Source organism: Calypte anna, chromosome W (assembly GCF_003957555.1).
Source record: "Calypte anna isolate BGI_N300 chromosome W, bCalAnn1_v1.p, whole genome shotgun sequence".
NCBI classification, from domain to species: domain Eukaryota; kingdom Metazoa; phylum Chordata; class Aves; order Apodiformes; family Trochilidae; genus Calypte; species Calypte anna.
In genome coordinates, this window is record NC_044276.1 from 7,923,505 (window position 1) to 7,937,105 (window position 13,601).

At 44.4% G+C, this 13,601-nt stretch overlaps 1 protein-coding gene across 1 annotated transcript; it reads right to left on the minus strand.

The window, feature by feature from the left end:
* Positions 1 to 5,073: 5,073 nt before the first annotated feature.
* On the minus strand, positions 5,074 to 5,727 carry LOC115600148 (olfactory receptor 14A16-like). Its single transcript, XM_030468392.1, has one exon. It carries the CDS (start codon positions 5,725 to 5,727, stop codon positions 5,074 to 5,076), a length of 654 nt encoding a protein of 217 aa, XP_030324252.1.
* Between the last annotated feature and the right edge of the window lie 7,874 nt (positions 5,728 to 13,601).

Sequence of the window (13,601 nt, forward strand, 5' to 3'; positions counted from 1 at the left end):
TTATACTTGCAGTTTTGGTTTGGGAAATTGTACCACTTCATTTTATTTTAGGCTAACTTCACCAGATTTTAGTAGCAATATCGTTTCATTGTTGAATCTTCTAGTGGATGTTGTTAATTTTTCTTATATATTAGTGAGAAGTAAGACAAAACAAAACAAAACACAAAAAATGCAGTTATGAGAATGAGGTTGCCTTTTTGGACGCTTAAAGTTGCTGCGGAGAGTAAGAGTTGCTCCTGGTACAGAGAGCACCCCCACTTCTGCCTCCGCAGCTGCTTCTCGCCCCCCCGCACACACTGCTGCTGCTCAGAAAATGAGCCCTGCTGCAGACACCACAGCAGAGAAAAAAAAAAGTGTGTGTGTGTGTGTGCCTTTGCTGTTTATAGGCTTGGAATTCTCTCTAAACAATTTTATTAGGCCTTTTTGGGCTTCAATTTGGCAACCATGGCGGAAACCGGGACTCCACCATGCCGTGATACAGGAGGGGTCTGGGGACGCTTTGGGGGCCCCCCAAGGAATTTTTGTCGGATAAGCCTCCTCTACCCCCTTGGCTCTATGCGGCAGTGGACACCTGACCTTCCTCATACTAAAAAGGTGTTTAAGTCCTTCCACTGCAGTGTGAAATGTGCTTTTCGTATTCTGTTGTATTGATAACAGTCTTTTGTTAATGTGGTAATTCATGTGATCGTTTAGATGTTGATTATGGGATCCTGTGGGAAAACAGTCTACGGAGGCTTAAGGATTCCATGTGCACATCAATATGATTGTATGAAATTGTTTATTAACAACTTGCACTCACTTATATAGAGAAGTCTTGTTTACACCATCTTATCATGCAGGTGGCTTTGTATTCCAATTACACATACCATTCTCACGGAAAGATTCTTCTCACATAATTATTTTCCTCTTCTGTTGCCAGTTAAGTTATCTCTTTCCTATTAGCTCATTCTCAGAAAGCCTCTAACAAGGCCTCAGTAACCAATAACCCAAAGTGGCTTAAATTGAAGTAAGTCAGGATTGCTCACAACCTGTATATTTCTGAACTGTTTCCCAAACAGGATCCCTCGTCTATATGTTTATTGTTGATTGTGCGATTCTGTTGCACTGCTAAGCAGATTAACTTAACTTCTGGTATTTTAACACAGATGCTAAAAGATGTTGAATGTGTCAGACATGCAGTTTTACAAAGTCGTGCTGCCACTGACTTTTTATTGTTAGCTTCTGGGTTATGTTGGTGAAGACTTGGATAGGATGTATTTGCATAAATTTATCTGATCATTCAGAGTCAATTCACAATCAAAAATGATTGATTAAGATAACATGAAAAAATTAACTGTTGCATATACTGGGTTAAATGAATGGTTAAATCATTTAAGGGTATGGGGATAACTTAGAGATTTAATTAGACAAGGTTTATCAGTTGTATTTGTTATTATTGGTTTTGAATATTTAAAAAAAAAAAAAAAAAAAAAGAGGGCAGAGTGAGATGTTAAGACATCGCTGGGGTGGACCCAGGACAGATCATTTTGCCCCTTAAGAAGGGCTATTTGCTTTGGCTACTGCAAACTTCAGCGGACCTGCAAATAGCCTTGGCATAGTTTCGTGGGGAAATAACGAATTCTTACCCCTCATATCTCTTGTTACCATTTGTATCTAACATGCAGTGAGAGTCATGTAGTTTTTTGTCTGACAGTCCAGTGGACGACATAACGGTCTTTATGGATGCTGGAAAAAAAAAAATCCCATAAATCTGTTGTTACCTGGGAGGAGACGCCTGGGCAATGGAAAGAACATTTAATTCAAGGGAAGTCATTTGACTCTTTGCAAACCCTTGAACTTACCATGGTTATTTGGGTTTTTGAAACATGGAATAGTACTGCTGTAAATATAGTCTCTGATTCACTTTATGCAGTAGGTATTGTTTTGAGAATGTATCATGCCATTTTGAAGGAAATTTCGAATAAGCATTTGTATTTCTTATTGCAGAAGGTATTGAGGCTCTTAGCAGAAAGAGAACATCCTTATTTTATCACTCATATCCGGAGTCATCTTAGTGACCAAGGTTTGGCTATCGGTAATAAGCGAGCTGACCATTTAGTTGCACCAGCCTGGACTGGTCCTTCTGTTGATGTTCTTTCACAAGCTCGACAATCTCATGCATTTTTTTCATCAATCTGCTAAAGTGCTAGCGAAGCAATTTCATTTACCTCTAGGGGATGCCCAGGGAATTGTGAAATCTTGTCCTGATTGCCAAAAGGTTGATCTTGGTATTGGGATGGGAGTCAATCTTAAAGGTTTGAAATCCTTGGATTTGTGGCAAATGGATGTCACTCATGTACAACAGTTTGGACGCTTAAAATATGTGCATGTTGTTATAGATACTTTTTCTACGGCCGTTTGGGCCTCTGCTCAGACTGGTGAGGCAACAAAACATGTTATCAGACATCTATATGTACCCTTTGCTGTTCTTGGAGTACCTCTTTCCATTAAGATGGATAATGGCCCCGCTTATTCTTCTGCTTGTTTTCGGCAGTTTTGTGGACAATGGGGTATTTGACATGTTACTGGTATTCCTCATAACCCTACGGGTCAAGCAATAGTGGAACGTTGCCATTCGGTACTAAAGACTCTCCTTGAAAGACAAAAAAGGGGGGGAGGAAGGGAGTCCTCCTCAGGACCAGTTAAGTAAGGCTGTATTTGTCATGAACTATTTACGCCTTACAGGAGAACGTACAGAACCTCCGATACTGATTCACCAAAAAGCTTTAACAGACTTTGGTTCGGAACCTTCCCACAAAATTTTGGTGGAATTCAAGAATTCCATCACTGGACAATGGGAAGGGCCGGCAGATGTGGAATCGACTGTTCGAACTTATATGTGCTTACTTACAGGTACTGGAGTGCATTGGGTACCGAGCAGATGGGTTTGGCCATGGAAACAAATGCCTTTAAATGTGGATTCACAGTGATAATATTTCTGATACAAGTATTTGGTTTGGGAGATTGTACTGATTTATTTTATTTCAGGCTGATTCCACCAGATTTTAGTAGTAATAGTGTTTTGGTTTTTAAACTTTTTGGTAGGTGTTGTTAAATTTTTCTCATATATTGGTAAGGAGTACGATAAAGTCATGAGAATGTTTTTCAGAGGCCGAGAATTGCTGCAGAGAGAAAGAAACTTCCCCCCCCGACTCTTTCCCCCGTGGCTGCTTTTCAACCCCCCTTTGTGTCGCTGGTGATCGCTGCCAGCAAGTCTGCTACAGCTGCAGGTGCTGCCTCTGCCCCCACAGATACTGTAGCTGTGAGCCCTGCTGGGAGGGGGGGAAAGGACACCACATAGCCTCATTAAAAAAAAAAAAAAAAAAAAAAAAGAAGTTTCTCTAATGCCTTCTGAAAGGTATGAAGCAGAAGTGGGAAAGATTTTTACATTGTTCTGGGCATCAAATGTCCAGGTCTGGATCTTGGTAGGCAATAACTTGAGGGTTACCTGCTGCTAGTGATATTTCTTTTTTTTTTGACAGGAGATTTTAGCTATCCATGACATAGAATTTTTTTTAACGTGCTAAGCCATATAAAAAGATGAAGACATTTACATATAAAAAAAATAATGTAACTTCAGTTAGGTAGTGTCACTACTCTGCTTTTATGCAAACTCCAGTTATTTTAAAACAATCTACTTTGATGGGCACATTGATTATAATTTGATCTATTATTTAAGAGAAGAGTTAAAAAGATGCTCAAAGCTGCACTGCAAAATACTGGATACCGTAAAGAGTGTGGTGTGATAGAAAGAAATTTCTTCAAGTTTAGTTTGAAACCATGAGAATACATGATTCGATAATAAAACTTTTTTCATTTAATTCAAAAAAAAAAAAAAAAAAAAAAGAAGGAAAGAAAAGGGGAGAGCGTATACCCTCATGAGAAGAAAAAAAGAGAGTGACCGCATGAGAGCACTAATGAGTTATTAATAACACTTTTGATCAAACTGGTCAATGCAACAATTAGGCCTAGAATATAAGGGAAAATTTGAAATTTGGGTTTCTTGCTGTTTCATTTGTATCACACATAGCAACAGGAAAAGCCTTTGGTAAGAATTGATAAAAATCATAAAATACACCAATTAGCTTGTTAGCTTACAGATTTAATTAGGCAAGGCTTATCAGTTATATATGTTATTATTGCTTTTATATTACTAGTATGTTATTATTGCCTTTGTATTAGTATATATGTTATTATTGTTTTTTGCATTATTGGTATGTTATTGCTTTTGTATTAGTATGCTGTTTATGACAATATATCATTAGCATGTTATCTTACGTAATGAAATAAGTCAGAATTGCTCAAAAAACAAAAAGGGGAATATGTTGGGGAAGCAGTTCAGAAATATACAGGTTGTGAGCAATCCTGACTTACTTTAGCTTAGGCCACATTGGGTTAATGGTTATTGAGGCCTAGTTAGAGGTTTTCTGAGAATGAGCTAATGGGAAAGTGATAACTTAATTGGCAACAGAAGAGGAAAATAATTATGCGAGAAGAATCTTTCCGTGAGAATGGTATGTGTAATTGGAATACAAAGCCACCAGCATGATATGATGGTGTAAACAAGGCTTCTCTATATAAGTGAGTGCAAGTTGTTAATAAACGATTTCATACAATCATATTGATGTGCACATGGAATCCTTAAGCCTCCGCAGATATTTTTCCCACAGTAAGCCAAAGAAATTGGTGCTACAAGATATGCATACTGACAAGATATGTCTCTGTGTCAAAGAATACAAGAAGAGACACGTAATAAGAAATGTCAGAGATAATGAAAATGATATTTGTGAATATTAGAAAAAGTAAAGAAAAAAACCCAACAAAACACATCTACAACAAAACAAAATAAATATAGCTGGAAGTCAGTTTTTCCTTTATAGAGTTTTGTGATGAGTGAACTGCAGAAGAAGTCAATCAGTTCCAAACTTTTGAAAACAATCCAATCATCAATTTCCTCAGGGCATTCTTGAGCTCCTGGTTCCTCATGGTGTAGATGAGGGGATTGACTGCTGGAGGAACCACCAAATTCAGAAATTACACCACCAGGTCCGGGGCTGGGGAGGAGATGGAGGGGGGCTTCAGGTAGGCAAAGATGCCACTGCTGAAAAACAGGCAGATCACGGCCAGGTGAGGGAGGCACATGGAAAAGGCTTTGTGCTGTCCCTGCTCAGAGGGGATCCTCAGCACAGCCCTGAAGATCTCCACATATGAAACCACTATGAAAACGAAACACCCTAAACCTAACAAGCAACTTAATACAAGAAGCCAAATTTCTCTGGCGTAATCAGAATGAGAGCAGGAGAGCTTGAGGATCTGGGGGACTTCACAGAAGAAATGGTCCAGGGCATTGCCCTGGCAGAGGAGCAGGGAAAATGTATTGGCTGTGTGCAGCAGAGCAGTGAGAAACCCAGGGCCCCAGGCAGCTGCTGCCATGTGGACACAAGCTCTGCTGCACAGGAGGGTCCCATAGTGCAGGGGTTTGCAGATGGCCACGTAGCGGTTGTAGGATATGATGGTCAGGAGACAGTACTCAGCTTTGATGAAGAAGACAAAGAAGAAGATCTGTGCAGCACATCCATTGTAGGCGATGTCCCTGTTGTTCCAGAGGGAATTGGCCATGGCTTTGGGCAGAGTGGTGGAGATGGATCCCAGGTCGAGGAGGGAGAGGTTGAGGAGGAAGAAGTACATGGGGGTGTGGAGGCGGTGGTCACAGACGATGTTGGTGATGATGAGGCCGTTGCCCAGGAGGGCAGCCAGGTAGATGCCCAGGAAGAGCCAGAAGTGCAAGAGCTGCAAGGAAACTTCTCTGGAAAATCAAAGACAGCTTCCGTATCTTCTTTTCCTAGCACATCCACACACACTTTTCTAACAGATCTTCCTTCCGCTCTATGGTTGGATCTCTGACTGCAGCTGGCTGAATGTGTAGTGAGGAGCAGAAACTCTGTGTGGTGGCTGCTACAGAGTCACATCTGATCTCACCTGTGAGCACACGAGATCATGGAGTCAGGGGCAACACTAGAAGTCAACTTAATCTTATCAAAGCAGTGATAAAAAAAAGGGGTCATCACCATCTACATTCTCAGTTCTACGAAACTGGGGTGGCAGAAGGCAGATTCAGAGGGGTTTGGGTTTTTATTTCAGATCCCCCCATCTCTCCTGGGGAATGTTCTTGGATGTCTCAAACCCTCAGCAGTTCTGCTGCACTCAGGGAGAACAGAGCAAGGCAAGAGGATTGCCTGTGGCTCCATGCAGAGAAAGGGGAGCTGGTCTGATGAAGGGAGGGTAAACTCCTCCCCAGCCTCACAGAGGGCACTGCCCAGAGCTCCAGAGGGCAGAGGGAAGATGGACACCTCCTTGCACATCTGCTGCCTGGAGCTGTTTCCTTGGCCCTGTCGCACTTCCTTCCCCTGCTCACAGGGCCCAGCCTAGCCCCTGGGTGCCCAGCTCTTCCCTGCAGCCACTCAGGGGGTGCAGGGGATAAAGAACAGGGCACACACACCCTGAGGACAATGGAAAAGGGAAGCTGAGCTGAACTGAGATGAGCTGCTGGGGGGTGGAGGCACTTCTGGAGGTTCCTAGTTCCCCTCCAGGTGTTGCTTGAGGAGTCTAAGCCCCTGCTCTCCCCTGCACAGCTAAGTTTCCATCCCCCTAAGCTGAGCAAGAGACAAGTTGTAAAAGAGCCTAAGGACAGCTGAGGCTGGAGCAGGAAAGCCCTGCCTTGAAGGGACCCCTGAAAAGTCACCTCAGAAATATTCTGGGCATCAGCTGGAGCTGTGAGCAGCCCTCAGCAATTCAGCCCTCTCTCAACAGCACCAGGATCCTGCCCCGTGCTCCCTGTCTCCTGCCAGCCACAGCTTCTGCCAGCACCAGGGAGCTCCCAAGGAAGGCTCTCGGTAGGCAGGCAGGCAGCAGAGTCCCTGCCCCAGCACACAGCCCCTGGGCTGCAGGACCCTGCTCTGAAGGACAGCCCTGGGCACCCCTGCCTGCAAACATACCCTCACTCCTCTTCACAATTCCCCTTCCACCTCCAGCCCCTTCCCCCCCTTACAGTTCCAATCAGCTCTGGCTCTGCAGCTTTAGGAGATGCCTCCAGGAACTGCACCAGCTGCACTGCCCTGCACCAGACACTCACCATGTCAGAAGCTGGGAAGGTTCTCCTCCACTGAGCTGGCACTCATCCCCTCCATCTTCCCCCCCCTTGAAGCTCTCTCTGCCTTGCTCATCTCCCCCAGATACCCTGGCAGTGCCCTCAGCCCTGCTTCGCTCTGCAGAGGACCTTTTCTGGCCTAGAGCTGTCTCTCTGCAGCACTGCCCACTTGCCAGAAACTTCCTCCATCCCAGGAGCTCAGCTCACATCTGTCAGGAGCCCTCTGGGGTGTTGATGCTGAGCCCAGGACATTTGCTCAACAGGCAAGGAGAGGAAGCAGCAGAAGCTTCTTTCTCAACAAGAAAGTCCAAGGCAAAGTCCAAGTCAAAAGTTTTTTGCTGTGTGCCTGGGTCCCCCCTTAGGGACAGCCCTGAGAAAGCGTCCCCTGCAGGGTGTGGGGGGAGCAGGAGGCAGTGATGGCAGGTGGGGAAAAGGAAGGTGCAGGTGGCTCTGGTGCTGAGGAAGCCTGGCTGTGTGTCAGGACTGCAAAGGGCCCAGCCCTGGGCCCATTCCCCAAAGGTGCCAGCCCTGACCCCCATCCCCTGGCAAGGGATAGAGATCCTGTGCCTCCCTCAGCCCTCAGGGCTCTCCTGGCAGCACTGGGATGTGGAGATGGGCAATGCCAAGGGCAGGACTATGGCACGGCACCTCCCAGTCTCCTGCACATGGACAAGGAGGCCCTGAGCCCCAGTGCTGCTGGAAGCTGCACTTGTCTCCCCATGGCAATCAGGGACAGAGACAAGAGCCATCAGCAAATTCATGGAGAGCTTGGCTCTGCCAAGTGTGGCTCCAGCTTTTCCACACCTTTTCCCTCTCTCATCTCCACCACAGTCTGTCCTGGGCTGTCCCATCCCCTGTGCCTCTTGCCCTGCAGGCTCTGCTCCATCACCCACCTGCCCCACCTTGCTGTCCCCTTTGTCTCCTGACATCTCTGTGTCCTCCCTGCGTCTGCCTTGGCACACAGAGCCTTGGGCTGATCCAGGCTCCTTCTGGGGGATGTGGTGTTCCCCAGCATGGCCCTTGCAGTGACATTTTTTTCTTCTGCTTTCCACTCCAGGCATCCCCAGCTGCACTTTGGGCCATTTTTCCTGCCCAAGCTGTTTCCCACTATGAAGAAAAGCTCCACCATGCCCAAACCCACCCTTCAGGCACCCCCGGGATACTCCTCTACTGCTCACAGTCTTCACAGCACTGCAGCTTTGCCCATCAACCTCGGCAGCCTGGGCATGGGCTTGGGGTCTTCAAACCCCATCTTGGGAGAACTCTGGATACTCTCCATGGTTACTGAGGTGGCTGAAGGTCTTATAATAATCGAATTGCAGAATTATTTGGGTTGGAAGGGACCTCTAAATGTCATCTGAGACAGCACAGTCTCGCACTGGTTAAGCCTTGGGCTATCAGTAAGAACAGGGCTACTTAATGCATACTTTGTAACCGCAGGAACAAAGCCTTGGGACATCAAAGGTTAAGGAGTAAACAAGGCGATAGGATTAGGGGACCTGGTCAAGGAGCATGGCGCTCTTACAACATCCGCGGAGATGCTTGAATGTGATAAACAAGCTTTGTACGTTAACTGTTTTGTAGCCAATCAAGTTAAAACTCGTGTAACAAGATGTAGAGACTTCTGGTATAAATATAGCCTTCTGATTCAATAAAGTCAGACAATTCGTTTGTATCAAACTGTGTCTCCGTCTCGCACTGCGGCAAATGGTGGTCCCGACGTGATTCGGGTTGAAAATTTTCCGGTCGCAGGTCTCCAAGAACTTTGTTTGAAGAAGAAAGGCTGGGAAGAAGCCGGATTATTGGTGCGCACCACTCATCACCTCCTCGCGATTGGTAGGTGAGCTTGGAGAAACTACTTTTTTTTGTTATGGGTTCAAACATTTCAAAAGAAGAACGAGACGTTTATGTTACTTTAAAGACTTTACTTAATAAGGATAAAAAAGTTATATCGGGCCATGATTTAAAACTGGTTTTAAAATGGGCCCGTGAGCATTTTCCCGACATCGATTCAGTATCTACTTATGACCCTTCATTTTGGGACGAGGTCGGAGTTAAATTATGGGATGCCGCTACACGGGGCAATAACGAAACCGCCAAACTCTTAGCTCCTTGGTGAATACTCTTTGAAACTTTAAAAGGAAAAGAACCTACTACTCCATCTGCCCCTCCGCTGCCAATCACCGCCGCTATGGTGAATTCGGACTCGGACCCAGACCCCTTTGACCCAGGTCCTGTTGATCCTGAACCGGAACCCGATTTATACCCTGATGATTATGATGATCCGCGAAGTGTGTGGGCGGCGATTAGGGTTGAAGCACAGAAAGCGGGGGAAATGGACATTGCCTGCTTAATTGAAATCCCTCCAAAGCCAAAACCCCGTAAAAAAGACAGAGGATCTGTGGTAGTTGCGCCTGTAATATATGGTGGGCAACGGCAACCACGATGGGCCGCGCTGAATTTCTCTATTGTAAAAGAACTTCGCCGCACTGCAGCAGAAAACGGCTTAAGCTCTCATTATTTTCAAGGCTTGTTTGCAAACATTTGCGAGGCGCACGTACTTACTCCTTATGATTTAAAATCTATTGCTGCCCTCCTTCTCAATCCCGCGCAACAATCATTATGGGAATCGCGTTGGAGAACGGCGGCAGAAAAGCTTCTGCGGGAGTATGCAGCCGGAGATAACAGCAGCTGCAAACCATTACAATTGACCATCTCATGGGTACGGGTGAGTTCGGCGACCCCGCGAAACAGGCCCGACATATTCCGGGAAAGACACTGAAAGACAATATGCATATAGCAAAGAGAGCCTTTTTACAAATCCCTGATGCAAATAGGCCTGAAAAAGCCTTTACGACAATTTCTCAAGGGCCAAAGGAACCTTATATGGACTTTATTTCAAAGTTGCAGGACGCTCTAGAAAAACAAGTTGATAATACCGAAGCCCGTGATATTCTCCTTCTTAATTTGGCTGTTGAAAACGCTAATCCTGATTGTAAAAAACTCCTGAAAACTTTACCTAATCCTAACCCAACTTTAGTTGAAATGATGGAAGCATGTAATAGGTTTGGATCTTCCGAACATAAATACGAAGTTATGGCAACGGCATTTAGAAATATCCAGCTTACTTCGGCACAACCTAGTTCCTCGGGGTCCGCTCCTATTTGTTACGGCTGCGGGGAAATGGGACATTTGCAAAAGCACTGTCGAGCTAAAACATTAATTCCCGTTTGTACCCGGTGTCGAAAAGGTCGGCACTATAATAACCAATGCCGTTCTAAGCTTGATATTGATGGGAACGTGATACCTCAGTGGCAGAATGCTCCCCAGGGAAACGGGAGGCAGAGCGCGGGCCGGCGCCGCGCTCCGACATCAAATTACATGCCGAACCAGCAGATGTACAACCCTCCGCTACCACAAACGCCAGCGGTAATGCCGACACAAACACCATTCGGGCCACAGGTGGCAGCGCAGGCTTGGACCTCTTCACAGAATATGCTGTTACATTAACTGATGCCACTGTTCACCTCATATCGACAACAATGAAAGGACCTTTGCCATCAAAGACTGTAGGACTTATTATCGGAAGATCGTCTACTACATTTTCTGGTCTTTTTGTTTTGCCAGGGGTCATTGATGAGGACGCCATTGACATTTCCGTCATGGCTTGGACCCCAACACCACCTTGTAATATTCCAAAACATAGCCGCATCGCGCAAATTGTGTTGATATACGGTGCAGCTGATTTAGTTGCTCATGCATCCAATCAGAGAACAGGAGCCTTTGGCTCAACGGGAGCTCCACAAATTTTTTGGTCTCATCTTATTGGCAAAGATAGACCACTTATTACGTGTAATGTTTCTTATAATTCTCAACAAATTACTATCACAGGTTTAATAGATACGGGAGCAGATGTTACGGTTCTTTCCAAATCTAAATGGCCACCAAATTGGTCCTTAGTGCCTACTCCGTCAGCACTGGCGGGAATAGGTGGCACGGGTACCAGTTTTCAAAGTCAATTTCATGTTCAAATCAAAAATCCCCAAGGGCAAACAGCGACAGTTAAACCCTTTGTCTGTCCGGTCCCAATTAACCTTTGGGGTCGGGATGTTTTATCACAATGGGGAATGCGACTAGAGACTCCTTTTTAGTAATGGCCACTGATGTAAGGCACAGAGTACCCAAAATTACATGGAAAACAGAAGACCCTGTGTGGGTCAATCAGTGGCCATTGCCAGAGGAGAAACTCTGTGCTTTGAAAACTTTAGTTCAAGAACAGCTCCAGAAAGGACATATAGTGCCTACTTTCAGTCCCTGGAATACTCCTATTTTTGTTATAATTCAACATGAGGTATTGTTTCAAATTGCAATTCTTGATTTCCCGGGAAAAATTTCAAACCATTTTCCTCCTTCCAAACTGTTGCATGCTTCTCTACCGCTTGTTGAATGCCCCAAAATATCTGCAGCGCCCCTTTCCGCTTTAACGGTTTTTACTGATGGTTCTGCAGCCACCCACAAGGCTGTGGTGACGTGGCTTAATGATTCACAGGAGTGGGTTTCCGATATCACGTTTCACCCAGGATCTTCGCAAATTGTCGAACTTGCTGCAGTAGTTAGAGCATTCCAGTTGTTTTCAGACCAAGCAATTAATTTGGTTACTGACTCTGCTTATGTTGCAGGAATTGTACAAAGGGCTGAACATTCTGCGCTGAAAAATTTAACACATCCCCTTCTATACCCTTTGTTGTTACAGCTAATTTCGCTACTTGATGCTAGGAAATATCCGTATTTCGTTTTGCATATACGCTCTCATACCTCATTACCAGGTTTTCTTACACAAGGTAATCGTCAAGCAGATCTCCTCACACTTAATGTTAATGTCCTTCCAAACATTTTTGAACAGGCTCGTATACACCATTCCTTTTTTCATACGAATTTGCGTGGTCTAAAGAGACAATTTAATCTCAGTACCCAGCAGGCAGCTGATATAATTTCTGCCTGTCCTGATTGTCAGCAATTCTCCTTATCTTCTAACTCCTTGGGCACTCTTCCTAGGGGACTACAAAGTTTAGAACTTTGGCAAACGGATGTTACACACTTTCCTGAATTCGGTCGACAAAAGTTTATCCATGTTTCCATTGATACCTTTTCAGGTGCTATTTATGCATCTTGTCATACGGGGGAGACAGCAAAAGACGTTCAGCGTCACTTTTTAAAGGCATTTGCCTCGTTAGGAATTCCTAAGCAGATAAAACAGATAATGGCCCTGCATATACTTCACGTTCTCTACAATCTTTTTTTTACTGACTGGGGAATTACACATATTACGGGTATCCCTTACTCTCCTACTGGTCAAGCAATTGTGGAACGAGCCCACCATACCTTGAAAACTATATTACAGAAACAGAAAGGAGGAGTTGGAGCATTGTCAATACCTGAAGAAAGACTGCTCAAGGCTATATATACTTTTAATTTTTTAAATTGTTATACTTCAGATGTGCCTCCCATTGCTAAACACTTTACTAGTAATAATCTTTTTCAGTTCCAGGAAAAACCTCCAGTCCTTATTAAAGATATGGAAACGGGACAAATTAAAGGCCCATATTCACTCATAACATGGGGGAGGGGTTATGCTTGTGTTTCCACAGATCAAGGACCTAGATGGATTCCAGCAAAAAATGTTCGACCCTACAGGCTACGAGCCGCGCAGGACTAATAATTCCTGTTATTACTGTTTCACCTGTAGTAACTTTTACGCTACCTAAAGAAAATATGTGGCTCACTTTATTATAATTATACCTCTAAAAATGTATCTAAATCCACTAACAAACTTTTATTGCTTCCCCCGGGTTCTGTAAATAATTTTATTTGGCTTTTTAGGCTTTAATTTGGCAACCATGGAGGAAACTAGGACTCCACCGTGCTGTGATCCGGGAGGGGTCTGGGGACGCTTTTGGGGCCCCCCGACCAATTTTTGTCGGATAAGCCTCCTCTACCCCCTTGGTTCTATGCGCCAGTGGACATCTGAACTTCCTCATACTAAAAAGTTGTTTAAGTCCTTCCACTGCAGTGTGAAATGTGCTTTTAGTATTGTATTGATAACAGGCTTTTGTTAATGTTGTAATTCATGTGATCGTTTATATGTTGACTAAGGGATCCCTCGTCTATATGTTGATTGTTGATTGTGCTATTCTGTTGTACTGCTCTTTTATTGTTAGCTTTTAGGTCATGTTTGTGAAGATTTTAATGGAATGTGTTGTATGAATCTTTCTGATCACTCTCAATCTATACATGCTGCAATACAATCACTTAAAGAAGGGATTACACATTCGCAGTCACAGGATAACTGGGACTGGTTTGATAATCTTTTCTCAGGATGGGGTTTAACAGGATGGTTGCAAAATTTAGTTAAGAC